Genomic DNA, 16,867 nt, shown 5'->3' with positions numbered 1-16,867 from the left:
ACTGTGCAGTTGGCAGGTCGTCTCCACCGCCAGGCGTAAAGTCAGGCATGGCTGCCACATGCACCAGCGCCAGCAAAGCACCAAAAGTCGATGCCGGCATGCCAGAATCCAGATGTGTCGAGCCTAGGGGGGCTGGGGCTGGGCTGGGTGCGCGGGCTGGGTCGCCTGCTGCACTGGCGGCGCCGAACGAATCGTTCGCATTCCTGAGCTTCTTTGCTTTTTCCTCGTTGGTAAAGTAGCACCCGAAGCTACTCTTTAACGTCCGAGACATGGGCTGCTGCGCCCAGATGTTTAGCAGATTTGCAGCCGTAGCTCGCTGATGTCTCTCGCTCTCGTCAACTCTCCCCCGTATTGTACGGCAGATGGCAGCAGCGCGCATATCCGGAGGGAACTTTGGAGCTTCCCCTCCATCCCAGCCAAGGCGAATGGCAGCCGCCAGACGCCAGACGCAGAACCTGGGGGATAGAGTGCTGAGAGTGAGACACCAAAATATTACCCGTGAGCCGCAGCAGCCGACGCACAAAATCTCGCCGGTGCGTGCTGGATCGACGAGTCTGGTTCAACCTTGATGCCAAACTGGCGGTGTGGCAGCGAAGTGAGAGTAGCACAATGTCGACGAGAGCTTCCCTCCCCGCGCACCTTGGTGGTCCACGGCTGCCACGCATGTGGCTTTCCGGTGTTCCCCCATTCCCTGCCTCCTTTTCGCACCCTTGAGCCCCTGATGCATGTTCAATGGGCAGACAATACTCCGTCTTCCGTTGAGGAACAATGACCCACGAGATCTCCTATCCCTCGTGGGGTTGTCTGACCGCACAGAAGGTTGGCGATGACAGCGACTGCAACCCACCCAGACAGACAAACTTACACGCACCACACAATGAACCGCCCGCAGACGGTACGGTGGTAGTTTCACGCAGGCGTCCGTACTGTTGGCAGCGGAAGGTTGGTGGGCGGTGATCGTGGATGCGCACGGTTGACGGAGCTAGAAGGCTGGGCCTGCCGCCGACCGCGCAGAGGCTGGAAACAAAAGAAGGTTACTCGACGCCGTCGTCGTCGTTTGCTTCCTTTCCAAGAGAAGCTTGTGCCTTTGGGGTGTAGGGCGACGAGACTGGATTGGCTGCTTCGCCCTTCACGATGTGAAGTGTGTGACGGGCAGAGGCAGAACTCAATGGGAAGACCTGATAAGATGATCCCCACACATCCAACTTTCTTTTCCAGGCTTCCAGGCCCTGCTGCGTGAGGTTGTTGGTCTTGCCTTGCTGCAGGCATTGGGCTGTGAGATCCGCTTCTTCTCGGGATGTCCTGGGAGGAATCGACATCAAGGATGAAAGTGCCAATCCTGCCTCGATCGAGGAAGACCAGCAGCCCTGAAAAGCCCTGGAGCGGCGGGCGGGCGGGCGACCTGCCTGCTTCTGCTGCCGCCGCTGGAAGGCAAGAAGGGTCCTCCAACTACGCAGTACGCAGGCACGAGGGGGAAAGGAATCCAGGAACCCTTGAGCCCTGGACATCTGCTACGTCTTGAAGACCAGCTAGCACTGTAGCACGGGGAGCCGCTACTGTGCCACCAAAATAGCACCTGGTTCCCCTCCGTCCCAGCGTCCCAGGCGCCATTGACGAATGGAAGGGAAAACGGTACGGGAACGGAACCAGAAGCTTGTTACGTCGCATGGGGGAGTCCCGTGTTTGTACCGCCCGCCGACGCCGAACAGCAAGTGCAGACGATAGATTGAGGCGGGTGACTCTAGCGGTAAGGCGACGGCGGCGGCGGGACGGGTGAGACTCTGAGTGTGACGGCAGAGGCGACCGCCGTGCGTGGGGTGACGAGAGGCGCACGAACTCGAACTGGGAATGGGAATGAGAATGTTGATGTTCGCCCCTTTCGTGGGCTGGAATCCCCTTCTTCTCCCCCGCAGCTCCACCGGAGAGATCACGAAGGCATCGTCAGCTGTCTCATGACGGTTTCCCATCTTCATGCCCCAGCCGCGGTGGCCTGTAACGATTCATCTTGGCAGATTGGCCTCTGCGGCAGGGGCAGCATTGAAGCCTTCACAGCCATCAATGTCGATGGGGAAGAAGGTCGTTGGGACAGGGAGGCGGTGCTGTGCCACGATGGGAGAGACAGCAGTTGAGCAGTTTTCCAGGGTCTGCCCCCGGGTGGTCAATGGCGCGGTCGCCCAAGAGGCCCGTCCGCTTCATGCAAGCTGTTCGATGCGATTGAGGAGACGGGTGCCACACCAATCCCACGTTGGGCGTTGGCGAACGGGAGGTCCCCTGCGGTCTAGAAGATGGACGTTGGCGCGCCGAGGGCGGGAAGGGGAATCTTGAAGCCGTATCCGTACGAAATAGAGGGGATGGTTGAGTTGACGGGTGTTGCATGGCATGTCGAGTCTAACCTTGAGTCTTTCGCATCTCGTCCACTGTATCGTGCATCGGCAGTCGGACGGCAGCCGTTGCTTGGCCGTCGGGTGGTGAAGATGATGAAAGCCGAGAATGGAGAAGTGGTGAATGGTATGGATCGATAACAAGGTCGTGGAGTGCCATCATGGCATGTTCATCAGTTGGCCACTGACGGATGATGCTGGGGTGAGAGAGGGGGAGGGGCAGCGAATGACGATGGCGGCGGGCGGCGACAAACTCTCACAGCGAGATCTGCGTGAATGATGAGTGAGGTGAGTTGAGTTGAGTTGAGTGTGAGGTGAGTGTGAGAGCACAGTGAGTGAGAGGAGAGGGCGAGTGACGGTCCGTGTGCGTGTGGTGTGTCTCTGAGAGTGTGACGATGAAGAGAGTGGAGTGCCAGTGACATTTCGACGGTTGCCCCGCTGTTAGTGGTCAGTGCCGACATGTTTCTGGCTCAAGGATAAAAGGTGGGTAAGACTGTGTTGCGGTACGTACCTGTCTTGGATTTTCGAAAATGATTTCCTGACCGGGCGGGCTGCAGGTGGCAAGCGCACACTGTGATGTATTCGTACCTGCTTGGTGCCTAAGGAGTCAGGCAGTCTCCACAACCGTAGCGCAGCGCAGCGCCCGACAGCCAGTCGGGACCGGGGCCTTGTCGCTTGATCTTGAAGCGTGCCAGCCGCCACGTTTCCGAATCCAGGCTGGTGGCCTGCTCATCATCTCTCAGGTTTTTTTCTCACCTGGGCAGTCTTCTTTGCTTCCCATTCTCACGGCGACTAGGGTCTAGCAACCAGTCATAGCGGCATGCTGTCTCCACTCGGCGCCTGGCTGCCAGTGTTGTGGAGGTGGCTCGCAGCCCTCCGTGTCGCTAAGGAGCCACTGCCTCGTTGTTCGTTATGCAGCCCAGGGCTCTAACCACCTGCAGCGCAGTACTGTGTAGGCACAGTTGATATGTACCTTACGTGTACGTACCCAATGCAAAGGGTCACATCGTGGACAGTATCGATTCGAGGTCGACACTCAGTGGTGAATGTTGGACAGTGTGTGGTCGAGAGGTGGTGTGTTGTGGCTGGAATCCCACGCTATGCACCTTGACCGGTACTTTATCGACTCGCACTGGACTCTGCCGCCAACAGCGCTGTTCCAGTTGCAGACGGTCGGGTCTGTCCAACTGTGTGTTGTGACTGTCGACCGTCGACCACTCAGTCATCGGCGCTTGTGCCATTGTTTTGCTTCCCCAGCATCAGTCAGCCTGGTCCGGTGGTCCCTCCCTCCCCCGTCCCCAAAGGTTGGGATTCGACGGACCAGGGCCACCCAGGCGAGAGGGTCGAGAAGGGTTTCAACTGAGCCAGCGCACACTGTAGGCGGACCATGTGAAGCCAGCCGAGTGTGAGGACCCGGGAGGAGACTCCAGCCAGCATGGAATGGGAAACACTAGGCTGCGTTTCTCGTGTTTCCGAACTTCAGACCGATGCCCCTGGGGATCGCAGACTCGCAGTAGGGTAACAGTTAGGTTGACTTCCGTCAGCCCTTCAATTCGAGGGCTCTTGAGTTCGAGAACGTTTGTGCGCAGCGGGTTGCGTACAGCGCTTCTGTGGAAAAGTGTCCGATGCCAAAGCAAAAAGCATCCGTCGAATAAGTTTGCCGAACTTGTTGCAAGACCGACATTGGAACAATAACAAAGCCCGCCCCAGGGTTCTTTAGCGTCCCGCCTGGATTCCGGACGGTGCCCTGCTCTGCCCTGCCCTGTGGCTCGTGGCTCGGGGTCATGGCTTTGGCTTGCTCTCCCACGCCTGTTCTGGTTTTGGTTCTGGTTCTGTACCCGTCAGCCCGTCGTCCTGCAGAGTCCGCAGTAGAGAGAATGGCAGAGGCATGGAAAAAAAAGAAAGGGACGCCGATGGAGGAGCAGCGAAGACGGGACGAAGAGCGAGACATTCGTTGGTCGGACCACACATAGGGCCGAGAGCAAAAGGTGCGTTGTCATTTGACCAAGAAGAGAGACATGTCGATGTGAACGCCCGTCTCCAGAGGGCACCACCAGGCAAGAGAGAAAGAAGACGACCACAAGCCGCAGGCACTGTGGTAGGGATTGTGGGAGAGGAGAGGAGAGAGCGGAAGACCAAGACGGTGGACGGCAAAGTTGGATGGCAATAGCGGACGGTGGTCCAAGGCCAAAGGAGGCGCTGCGCCTTCAGCGCCGTGTCTCTCATCTCCCGCTCTCCGGCCGTCTCTCGTCTCTCGTCTCTGGTTTCTCGTACGGCACATTACCAGGTCGCTCCGGCGTGATTTGATTCTCCATCAGCGTCGCTCACACTGGGGTTCTGGAATGAATTGGTGTGGGCAGCCAATTTCTCGGTGGCCGCAAGCGTCAACAACACAACACAAGCGAGGACAGACGGCGGCTCCCGGGCAAGTCTCGGGAGATGGGTACTCTGTACCAAGTACTGTGAGTGACTGTGCAGTGTGAACCTGGGCTGAAATGATGGTCAGTCTACCGTCTGGCAGCAGAAATGAAGAACAACAAGACGAGACCTGCTGCTGGACTGGACTGGATCCACAGTGCGCCTGCATCAAGCGGACGGGACTCACCTCAGTACCTGCATGCCACGCCTCAGCTTGCCCTGCAGTCATGTTCCGACCTGAAGGTGTTTTTTCGCTGCCAGGCACCCAGTGCTGCGTCTGCCTCCCGTCGCCTGGCTTCGTCTGCACGGCAGTCCAGATGCCCAGAAAATGAATGCTGAGAAAGTGATGTGGGTGAGGTGGATAAGTTGCGGGGACGACCAGGTATTTCGGTACACGTAAACCTGGAAGTCGCCTGCTGTCTCCTGCTCTCGCTCCTGCCCTGCTGCGCATTCACCGTTTCCTTCCAGGTTCCAGACAGGGCATCCAAATACAGACAGCAGCGCCCCACCAATACTGTCCGTCGCACTGGTAGGACTGGTTGGACTGGTAGGGTTGACGGCAGCCGGCGCCACGCCCCAAATTTACACCACCGCCCTAAGAGACGCTAGTCCCTGGCGGCTCTAGCTCGAGATCTGCCGTCCAATCGAAACCAGGTGGCGAACTCGCATATGGCGTCAAGCTGTGGAGCCACAGTGTTCACCACCAGAGCACTGTCCCCTCTGATCATCTCCCATTGGACAAAGAGTGGATCCACCACCGCCTCCTCCCCCCAGTCCCAGTCCCAGTCCCAGGCCCAGTCCCAGTCGTGGTGCTGCGTGCTGCCCCCCCTCCTCCCATCCCTCCCTCCTCTCACTTCCAGTACCACTGTCTCCTTGCCCTCCGTGCGGCGTGCGGCGTGCCCTCCTCGTTCCTCTCGCCTGCCCGGCTGCCCTTTCCAGTTTCCACCCGTCCTCCCACCCTTCCCACAGCGGTGCTCGATCCAACAAAACCATCGCTCTCTCCGGATTTCTTCCCTTCCGATACTTTTCAACATCTCTCTCCCCCCTCCATCCAAACGTATTCCTTTTCCACCGCACAACCAACCACACTTCTAAATACGATCCTCACATACACCGACTAAAAAAGAAAAAGCATTACCATACGCTACAACTTCTCTCGACTTTCGACCTTTTCAAACGTATACATTTATACTCGCACAACGTCGTCGACTCGGCAGGTTTCATTGTTTTGTGTTTCACCTGCAATAATACCGCAAAAGCTCGGCTCACCCATAAGACCACCGCAATTCCGCTACACACAACACGCACTTCGCCCCAACCAAACACACGGCGCACCTCCAACACACACAACACACAACGACCATTCTCCCACTCCGATACACTCCGACAAATTTATAGACAATGTCTTCATACTACTCGTTCCAACACCAGGCGCATCCTACCCCCGCCGTCCCCGGCGCCTCTCACAACCACCATGGCGGCCGCAATCGCAGACAACCCAGGCTCTCCGTCTCCCAGAACGCCCACAAGCAGTTCCGCGGTGTTCGCAGCATGAAGGAGCTCACCGAGACTGCTTCCATCAACGCTTTCCGCACAAAGTTCGAGGCTGGCCGCTCGTTCGACCTCGAGGACGACATGGAATTCTGCCCTGGCCTGTTGACCGACAGCGACGTAAGTGACTCGGAGCCCGAATTCGAGGCCCCAAGATCCGGTGACTAATTACCGTCGACCCTTGCAGATGAACTCCATCCACAGCTCTTCTGAGCGCTCCTCCCTGGCGAGCAACTCCCCCGAGTCATCTCCGACGCAGCAGCCTCAGCAGGTCGCTACCTTCAACCTCAACTCCGCGTCCCCCGCCTTCATTCCTCCCGCCTACCAGCACACCGCCATGAAGATCCACCAGCCTTCTGCTACCCGTGCCCGCAACGCCATCCCCATCGTTAACCCTGCCACTGGCATCCAGATGTCCAGCCCGCCGCCTTCGGTGTCCCCCGCCAGGATGCAGCAAGGCATGCGCAGGTGGTAGACGAGCCGCGTCCCGCTCTCGTAACTGAGAGCCGGGGTTGGCGCTCCCTACCGTCTGCGCCGATGCAAGCTGATGTGTAAGACTACTCATTCGGCCATTTCAGCCGATCGTCTTGGCGGGCACCGAACAAAAAAATTATGGCATCGATGATTTCTCTTGCGGGCTGGGTACCTCAAGGTTTTTGGCCGGGCTGCTGGCGTGGCCCGGCCTTCTGTTGGCTCAAACGACATTCCTCCCTGTATAAACAACCTCACACGACATACCTCTGTTTAACCGACAAAATTCCCTTTGAGGCTTTACACGGCGCGACGCGGGAAGTTATCGATACCATTTTCCTTTCTTGGGATTCTTTCGACTACAAAAAAATTCGACAAAAATCATTTCGGTGTCCGACCTCGGAAGACGAGGCTGGACTTTGCACGAATGGCGTTTCCACACGGTGTGGTTTTGCATTTTCACGACATTGCATCGGTGCCTAATCGCACCACGGCGGAGTTCTCGGATATAATTAATTCTCGGCATCTATTTTTCACGGACAGCGGGACGACTTTTGATTTTCCAAGATGATTCCAAAATTTAGTTGCTCATCATGGTGCTCGACGGGTCACGAAGTCATTCCGAAAAAGAATATCTCGACATATAGAATGAGTGTCTTTTCACAGCAACTTGTTCGGAGCGGGGGCAACAGGTGTTTCTGTTATGGGCTCAAACATTGGGAAATATCAAACGGGGCGGTGGCGGGCAAAGACATGCGTTGCTATTGTTTTGCGGCAAATCTCCAAAGCTTGGAATCGGGATCCGGGATATACCTTTGGGAAAAGGTGGAGTTGGTCATGATATTTGGTCTGGGTGGCCTGCTGGCGGTGAACTCTCCCGGGGAAACGGAGAGGGATCGGGCAGCGCTCTTTTGCTTTCTTGTGCCTCTTCTCTCATTATTTTTTTCACTATTCGACGATGGACCGTTCTCATCACTACTACTTGGTTCTCCTGGGAGGGGCTTTCTTGTCACACGGGTTTAGCATCTCAGGAGCTGGGAACTGTTGGGTGGTGGGAAACACCTTGTCTGGGAGCACTTTCGCGAGCATTTTTCGGAGAAGTGTGTTGTCGATTTGGGAGCAGCGGAATGGCACGATAAATGGCTCTTGTGGTTTACTGGGTCTGGGAGAAAGGGATACCTCTTTTGGGTGGTTGTACAGGAAATGCTCAAGACGTGAAAGGTGTTCAAGGAGAGATCCGGGCCTCAGTCGCCCGGTCTTGTGGCGCGAAGCCAGCAAGGCGCAATTGCAATATACGATACGTTCATCTCAACTTCGGTTTTTGAGTGTCTCCCTCAAAGTGATCGTGCATGCACAACGCTGACGCAGATCGTGACGGACTCTGCAACGGCGAGCGGCATCACAGCGTTCGTGGTCTCGGACCCTCGATTCCAGCGGTTTCTCGCTCGCTGACTGAGAGATTGAACCTTCGTTGGGTCGTAATATTGTCGGCCCTGTTTCCCTTCTGGAGGCGAAGATGCTGAAAAGTAAGATGAAATACATCCCCTCCCCCCACGGCCCCGCGCTTATTTCACCATGTCGGCTGTCATGCGGCGTAGGTAGGTGAGTTGATGACTGCCCCTGAGATCTGACGGTCACGATGCAATGCGGGATGCGGGTTGAATAAGACGTCTAATATGGTAATATCCAATATCGCAATATGATATGGGGCCGCTACGACCCCCTTTCTTCTCTGAGAGCGAGAGAGCTTGTTGTTCCCTGGCTACCCCTCCATTTCTTTGCTCAGCCACCCGATGAAATACTAGAGCATTATCAGCCCCGATCTATCCCGTTCTTCAGCTCGACTCGCCCTTGACAATGGCAACCAGACAATCCGTAGCCGCCGGGATGAGACAGACGGGCCCGTCTGGCGACCTGCGAGCTGCCGCGGAAGGCCAAAGACCGGGAGTCTGTCGCGGGTGGACTGAGCTGATGACTGGATCGGATGTCACGTGATGCGATGACGCCCCTCAGTTGAACCAAGCCCCGCTTTCTTCTGTTTTGGAGCTGAAGACTCCCGCCAGCTGGCGTTGAACCGTTAACGCCGATACCTCCCCAGCTTTTGCAAATCGCTGAATGGCAGTTGGTCGAATGGTCCCCCTCACAGAATCCGCAATCGTAATCCGCATCCGTCCGGGGTCCCGTTTTTTGCTTTTTTGGGGGGGTGGGAAAGAGACACTGGAGCTCGGGCCTGAGGAAAAGCGCATGTCACTCTTCCATTGTTTCCCAATGAGAGAAGCTGCGAATGAGAGTGACGTCACGGGTTCTCGGGTAACCGATGCGGCAAGCTTCCTGCGTCTTTACCTAGGCAATGGGCTTGAACAACATCATCGTCGTCACATTCCCTACATTTTTTCCCTCGTCAACTAATATTTCCCTCACCTCTTTTCATTTTCAATAAGTCAATTCCAATTCAATTCACAGAGAAGGGAAGAAAATCGCCTGCAGTAACAACAGAAAAAAACGAAACACATCACAATGGCTTCCCGCTTCGTCCTCGCTTCCGCCCCCATCGCGCGCGGCGCCTTCGCCGTCGGTAGACAGACCGCCCGCATCTCGACGACGAGAATCGTCGGTTTGAAGGAGTCTGCTGGACGTGAGTCACTTTCTTCCCAATGTTTCTTCTGCCCTCGTTGGTTGTTGGGCGGTATTGAAAGCTCGTCGTCAATGGCATCTCGCGAGGTCTGGTGTGACGACGGGCTGGGTGTCCAAGCTACATTACCCCACCCGTTCATGCCATCATCATCTTCATCCTCGCAATTATCATCATCATCAACCCATCCCTTCAGCCCTACCCAGCTATCCCTTCCCAGTCCATCTGCACGAAACGCAAAAGTAAATGGATAAGTATGCTAACACCTGACCCCACGACGCAGACTCGGACGAGCAGATCCACGAGAAGCACAAGCAAGACTCCCTCTCCAAGCAGAAGCAGGGCAAGGGCCACTGGAAGCCCGAGCTCGCCTCCGACAGCGAGGAGGCCATCAAGGCCGACCGCAGCCACGAGGGCGTCGACCCCAAGACCCTGGCGGAGCGCACCAAGCGGGCCGCCGAGGAGACGAGCAAGGCCGGTACGAGCATGAGAGAGGGGTTGTAATCCGCAAAACCAAGGGGACGTCTTGTCGTTGTGTGTGTTCTGTATTGCTTATTCGTACTTGTCTTCCCCAGCATGAAAAAAAAGGGTTTTGAACTTGAACCCGAACCCCCCCCCGTCCGAAGAAGGTTTTACCCTGCTTGAGAGGGAAATCCTGAACACCGTCGTCGTCCCGCCCCGCCCCTTTTACGGAAACGTATTCGCTACGGAAACCAGACCGATGTGCGTTTGAAGGCGTACGCTGTGCTGCGGCTTGGAGGAGTTTTGTGTGTTTGGACTTGATGGGGTTTGGGGAGATTGCATGGGTTCGGGGTGTAAGGAAGTGTAATTGTATCATGTTAGGCTGGGTCGGAAATTGATCAGTTTACATCAACACCACGCGACGTGATGGTTGGGATAGGTGCCTGACTAACCCCGTGAACTTTTGCATGTTCTTGGTGGACAAGTGAAGAGAGCAAGGGATATCATATCACGTCCCGTGCTGGGCTGAAGTGGTGCACTCGTCAGCGCCTGAGCATGGACACGCCCCTATATATAAAATAGGGCTGGGCCAACTCCCCATCCACTCAGCAGAAATAACATTCGGGTGTGGATTTCTCCGCTGGAAGAACGGACTAGGCGATGATACACAGTCTTGTGGCATCGAATACGCGTTTTCAGCTATTCATCGTGCCCAACCGACGTGCTCTCCGAATAGGTGTCCATCATCACCTCCGCCCGCCATCCGAGAGATATTCGGACCCAATGCACCGCCAACATCTTCAACAAGATCCCGCGTGAATAGATTTACATTGATGACTTTGAGCAGCATGACATTCTCGGAAGTTAGGGTCGACCAACTTTGCAAAGCAATCGACATACCACTTCAAAACGACCGGTTTCAGAGAACACCGGAATCTCGGGCCCGTATCGCGCCTGCTCTTTCAGGTGCAAGGTAGGATACTCCAACACGGCTTTTTATATCTCTAAGAGGGGCGGGGCTTCTATCGAGTCTGCCGGTGTGTGACGAATCAGTTGTTTATCGGGGTGAAGCTCCGTGAGTGTGTATATATTGGGGACGTGGTCTCTAATGAGTGCCGAGAAAGACACACGCGACAGACAGCGAGCGAATCTTTTTTTCTTTCTGGGAGCAGCCGATACCTTCAGCTTTTCCTTGGTACGATGGTCCATCTGGCATATCATCAAGACATACCAAGATCGGAACGCGTTTCTCTCTGGAGTTTGTAGTACATAATCACCGTCCGTCTTTGTCTTATGTGTCTACAAATCCGAATATCGTGGAACTGGAAGCTCGGTGCGGTTGTTCTCGACAGCCAGCATCAATTCGCCTTGTTCGAACCGGAACACGTACTGATTTACGTGGGTAGAGAGCCAGACATCAATATCGGCCAAGTTTAATCCCCGAGCAAGAGATAGCATGGCGAATCTGTCGAGGGGATCATGAGCTTCGGGGGGAGTGGTTTATTTTATACCAGTATTGTATCGTGTCTTGCGCCGGTTTTGGTGGGTATAAGGGGAGGAAGACGGGCCCTCTTCAGCCATTGAGCAACAACATCCAGTGGTTTTCATACATGTTTAGATTGTTGAGGTGACTGACAGGAAGCAGTCTTCACGTGCTGGGAGTGCGACTGTTTTCGATCTGTTTGATACTGCACCGAACTTGATGGGGGGTTTCTGAACATGTATCCCTATCCTTGATCGTCTCCGTCCGCCAGGTAACGCGTATTCAGATCCAATACACCAACTTCGTCGTCGTATTCATGTCGACTTCACTTGTTCACCGTTGCGTTTTTCGCTTTGAAAGACATGACGTTCGTAGAGTGTACTTGACTCCTTGGGGCTTGGAGAGCAGGATTGGATGTCTCGCGACGGCTCTCTGGGAACTCCATCTTGCATCCTGCATCTTGCGACGATTCCGGAAATGATGCGGTGGGAGGTTCTTTTATGTTGATTCTAGAGAATTGGTGGTAACGGAGTACTATGTCATAGGTTCTTTACATCTTGCGACGACTCTTTTCTCGCCTACGTCTCCTGAGGAGTAGCATACATATGCACTCGTGCACGGCAAACTGCATGCAAGACCGGACAAATAAGATGCGGCAGAAGATATATCAAGACGTTCTCGAAATCCTTTTTCTTTCTCAGGCAATATCGAATAACTGACTGTCACCATTAGATATGTTTTCCCCGAGGAGCATCTACTTCGTAATCCCTCGTCTACATCGACTTTCGCTTTGTACGTCCACTTCTTGAATCACCACAAGAGCTATGGACTTTTGTGATTCGCAGCCCGATTGCACTTGCCGTTGCGACCTTCCTCACTGTGTACTTTCTCACTACTAGGTACGATCGTGCCTCTCGCGGGAACAGCTCTGTCGCTGCGGCTGCAGATGTGAGTGAGTGAGGTGGCCACTGCCTCATGCAGTATTACACACAGTAAACGAAACGCATGCAGAAGGCAGCAGGCGCCTACCTACCTGATGTGGTTTATACCGGGGTCTTACCTATCCGTGCCAATCACCACATGACATGGTCTCTTCTCCGCCCCTCTTTGCTTACGACCAACGTCCAACATCATCCTCATTTCTCCACTGCACTGCCAGTCTTGGGCCTCAACAACGCGATCAAGTCCTCGTTCCGACGAGCTTTTATTTCGCTGTCGGCAAGTTGTCGATAAGCAATTTGGTTTCGATAGAGAAACATTTATCCCGAGATACCTGTCAACAAACCGGCGCCTCGCTTTAGCATCTCCGTCGTCATCATGTCGGGCCTCGAAGGCTTGGGAATAGCCTGCAATGTCATGGCGGTAATCACCTTTGCCCTGGACACCGTCAAGCTATGCAAAGGAATTCTCGACACCGGCAATGCGGACCCCGACCTCAACGAGAACGCAAAGAACACCCGGCAAACATCCGACATTCTGCAGACGATGCTGTCACAGCAGCGTCCGAAACCCACGGAAGCGGAGGCTCGCCTTCGAGCTCTTGCTGCCAACTGCGTTGAATGTGCCAAAGATGTGGAGAAGGTGGTGACCGACATCTCACCTCAAAAGGGCGGTGTTTTCGCTGCCATGAAGTCGACTGTGAAGACCATGCGGCGAAAAAGCCGCCTTGAGAAGGTCAAGGCCCGACTTGAGACTTCGAAAACCGCCATGGACTCGGCTGTGATCGTCCAGATACTTGACGAGTGCATCGAATCAGGCGAGCTCCACCGTGCCGCCTACGAAAGTCTGTCTCAGGAACAAAAGACCCTTGTCGCAACTTATGAGCGACGTTCGAGGGCTATCGAAGATCTCATCCGACAAGTTCCAGACCACGTCACTGCTGAGCACGTCGAAACGCGCCAGGTCCTCGCGGAGCAAGCAGACGTGTTCGAAACGAGAAACCATGAGAAGCAGGCTTATGAGAAACTTTTGGAGAGTCTGAAGTACCCAGGGATGGACGAGCGGAAGAACAGCGTCCCGAAGAGGCACGTGAAAACGTTAAAATGGATATTTGAAGACATCGAGAGCGACAGCATTCATAGCGACAGCATCCATAGCGATGACGTCCATAGCAACGCAGAATCCATGATATCGAGCACAGATTCATTGCATCGAATCTGGCAAGGTACGGTCACGGAAGACTCCAAACGGGCGAGACGAGAAGCAGATCTGGCCGGATGGCTCCAACGTGACGATCGTCGCCTGTACTGGATCAGCGGAAAACCCGGGTCTGGAAAGAGTACCTTGATGAAGTTCATTGCGACCGACGAACGAACTGAGAACGCGCTTCGGGGTTGGAATCCCCGATGTATGATAATCTCACATTTTATATGGAAGCCTGGAACACCTCTGCAACAAAGTCTACATGGATTGCTCTGCTCTCTTCTGCATCAGGTATTGTCCGAAGACACTCATCTTGCCTATCAGTTTCTCCGAGATAATCCTACGCTCCAGATGAAGAGGGAGGTATCCGATTGGGATATAGATGACTCGGAAAAACTCCTATTTCAAGCCATTCGCACCTCACCGCGAGCGCACCTCATTCTCCTGGATGGCTTGGACGAGCTTTCAAAGCCACACGGGGGAATGAGCACGCTATTTTATCTCCTGGAAAAGTTGGCTGCGGAAGATCGGGTGAAGGTCTGCGTCTCCAGTCGTCCTGAGCGCGTGTTCGTAGACAGATTTGGGTCAAGCCCCATGCTGCGAATGCAGGATTTCACATTCGGTGACATCTTCCACTACACCACCGACGTCCTTGGAAGCATCAACGTCCGGTCAGAAGACGGCTTGCTCCGAAAGATAGCAGAGGAGATCTCCTGGAAAGCAGAAGGCGTTTTCATCTGGGTTTACGTCGTTCTACAGAACGTCAAAGCCGGGATCGAGGAGTTTAACGAAACCTGGGAGGACATTTACGACCGCATCATTGAGCTGCCACCGGACCTGATGACCCTGTATAAGGACATGTGGTCCAGGTTGGGCGGGAACAACAAGAAATACATCAAGCAAGCAGCGCGGTACTTTCAGATGGCTCGCCACGCAGGAGAAATGAATGAATGCAACATCACAACACTCTCGGTAACAGAGGATGAGACTCTGGAAACTTTCACAAAATCGGACAAGATCTTGCCAGTTCAGAAGCTTATTGCGATGTGTGAAAACACGTTCAGAACACTCTTGCCGGTCTCCGCGGGTCTCCTACAGGTCCGCAAAATCAGGGAACTGAATTATTTGACAGAATTTCCGGACGATAACTGGAGAGTCATTGAGTGGGACTCCATGGTCGTGGAGTTCATGCACAGAACCACTCTCGACTTTCTGGACAGTAACGAGGGAAGGGATCTCTTCGGCGAGTACATGTTGGGGCCCGGGGATTTACTCTCAGTCTTTGTCAAAGGAGAACTGGTCCTACGTTCGGCTACTGGATACGATGCTCGTCCTCTCCAAAGGATTTGGCTAATGATGGAAGACCACTTGGACTCGGAGGACGGATGTGTCAAACAGATGATCAACGATCTCCTGCCCCTCATCCATCGACATGCTATCGACAAAACCAGAGACCTCCTTCTGCTATCATATTGCAAAGGAGTTAGTCTTCAGAATAAGTTCTTGTTCGAGGCAACCTTCTATCGTTTCTACGACTACGTCGAAGACTGGCTGAAGTCTACTGGAACCTACGACGGACTGGATGCAACCTACGTTCTGCTTGGGGCGTGCAATGACCGATATCAGAGACGGGGTCGTTCGGACATTGAACTGAGGAACAAACGATTCCTGTTGATACGAGGTCTTTTGCAAAAGCACGCGCGGGTCGGCGAGGACAAGTCGGAATCACCCGCTGCTCTTCACGTTTCCGATAACATTATGCTCGCATGGCGTTGCTTCCTGCTCCATGAGTTGCAGCGGAAGGGAGGACGACCATTTGATGCGCAGGATGATAGGCAAAGAGTGGAAGAAACCTTGGCGTCTTTCATCGCCGCTGGTGTCATGGACGAGACGCCACAGCCAGATTATCTCATTTCGGTGGCTTACTATGGCATCTCCATGGTTCACAGCCGCGGCGATAACGGCGGCGCACTCTACTGCTCCATCATATACGCAGAGGTCAACGACGCATTCCTTCTCCGGACTCTACTGGGTGCGCCTCTTGTGTTGCCAGAGGTTGTCCCCGGCCCGGGCGCAACACCTTTCATGCGCCCTGTGCTGGGCGCGAATAACCGATTGAAAGGCCAGGAGGACAATTTCTTCCGTCTATCACACGATGGACGCGACCAGGAAGCTTTGGAGACTTGGATGTTTGGAGACTTTGTCGACCCTGAAAAGGACGGAGGTGTTCAGGACATGTTCCCCGACAAAACGCCGGACTTTTTAGAGGCGGTGGATATCGGAAAGTTCTCAAGCGACCTCGATGCTCTCAAGGAGATTGGGTATGAACTGCCGGAAGTCAACTTGGGCTATGTCTGCGCACACTATTGGTGGATGTAGCCGATGAGACGATAACCCGACATACCTGGAGAAACGCGATACTGGAACGTCACCTCCGGTCGTCGAGGCAAGAGAAGTAGCACATGAGTACGGTTTTCGACGGACGGGATCGTTGTGATGTTGAGTTTCAGCAAGGTCAATCTCGGCTCATTCGTATACTTAAACTGGCCTGATAAGGTCTAGAACAAATCCGACACGCGTAGTCAAAAGCCCTTGCGCCCACAGTGCTCGTTCAGCAGGCCGGTAGCTCGGATCCGACGTCGCCAGTGCCGAAGACGATCGAGCTCAGCCCGTTTAAGACTTCGCACGGGAGAAATCACGGCCCAGAAAGGCCGCAGAGTGTATTCCGGGGATAAATGATCAGGGACGCTGGGGATCTCCCCAGAACATCCGTATCGTGGTGTAGCACATCTCGAGGGAGTCGTGGACCTCGGTATGGGGAAAAGTCGTGGAAATGAGGCGACAGTGTTGTGGCAGCCCGCGTCTGCTGACTGGTTCAGTGGAGGCCCTGCACAATTTGATGGTGCGGGCACATTGCCGTATGGAATCATCAGCATTTTTGGTAGGTATGTGATTATTTCAATTAAGGAGGTGGAGATTTAAGCACGTCAAAGACCACTTGAGAGATGTAACAACACACTCGGTTCCATAAGTTCATATTTTGTTGTATCATCAATGACAGTCCTTGCCGCGCATGTGACTGATGTTCGACTTTCAATAAGCAGCGGGGCATTCTGTGTTGTAATCAGAATCAGATGGACCTATTCTTTCAAGGTCGAATTCAGCCGCACTCATTGATGCAGGCGACGAATACAGATAGTGATTATTGGGGATGGTTTCCAGACCACGATGGGATTTCGGAAACGTCTGGACCAAATCCTGTTGCAGAATAGCTGCCTATCCGCATAATACTCCTCCCCGCACAGCATCTTTATATGAGGCATGCCG

At 54.3% G+C, this 16,867-nt stretch overlaps 3 protein-coding genes across 3 annotated transcripts; all 3 read left to right on the top strand.

Annotated features, from left to right (window-relative positions):
• Window positions 1–6,200: 6,200 nt before the first annotated feature.
• CkaCkLH20_03973 (uncharacterized protein) lies at window positions 6,201–6,825 on the top strand (the record flags this gene model as incomplete). The annotated part of the gene is made up of 2 exons (XM_038886692.1): window positions 6,201–6,470; window positions 6,538–6,825. The coding sequence occupies 2 exons, from the start codon at window positions 6,201–6,203 to the stop codon at window positions 6,823–6,825; spliced, it is 558 nt and encodes a 185-aa protein (XP_038747942.1).
• Window positions 6,826–9,338: 2,513 nt separating this feature from the next.
• On the top strand, window positions 9,339–9,957 carry CkaCkLH20_03972 (uncharacterized protein; the record flags this gene model as incomplete). The annotated part of the gene is made up of 2 exons (XM_038886691.1): window positions 9,339–9,456; window positions 9,737–9,957. The coding sequence occupies 2 exons, from the start codon at window positions 9,339–9,341 to the stop codon at window positions 9,955–9,957; spliced, it is 339 nt and encodes a 112-aa protein (XP_038747941.1).
• A 2,758-nt stretch (window positions 9,958–12,715) lies between these two features.
• On the top strand, window positions 12,716–15,919 carry CkaCkLH20_03971 (uncharacterized protein; the record flags this gene model as incomplete). Its single annotated transcript, XM_038886690.1, has 1 exon — window positions 12,716–15,919. The coding sequence occupies one exon, from the start codon at window positions 12,716–12,718 to the stop codon at window positions 15,917–15,919; it is 3,204 nt and encodes a 1,067-aa protein (XP_038747940.1).
• Window positions 15,920–16,867: the final 948 nt, after the last annotated feature.

This window comes from Colletotrichum karsti (assembly GCF_011947395.1).
Source record: "Colletotrichum karsti strain CkLH20 chromosome Unknown Scaffold10, whole genome shotgun sequence".
NCBI lineage: Eukaryota > Fungi > Ascomycota > Sordariomycetes > Glomerellales > Glomerellaceae > Colletotrichum > Colletotrichum karsti.
This window is presented reverse-complemented; position numbering and strand designations above follow the sequence as displayed.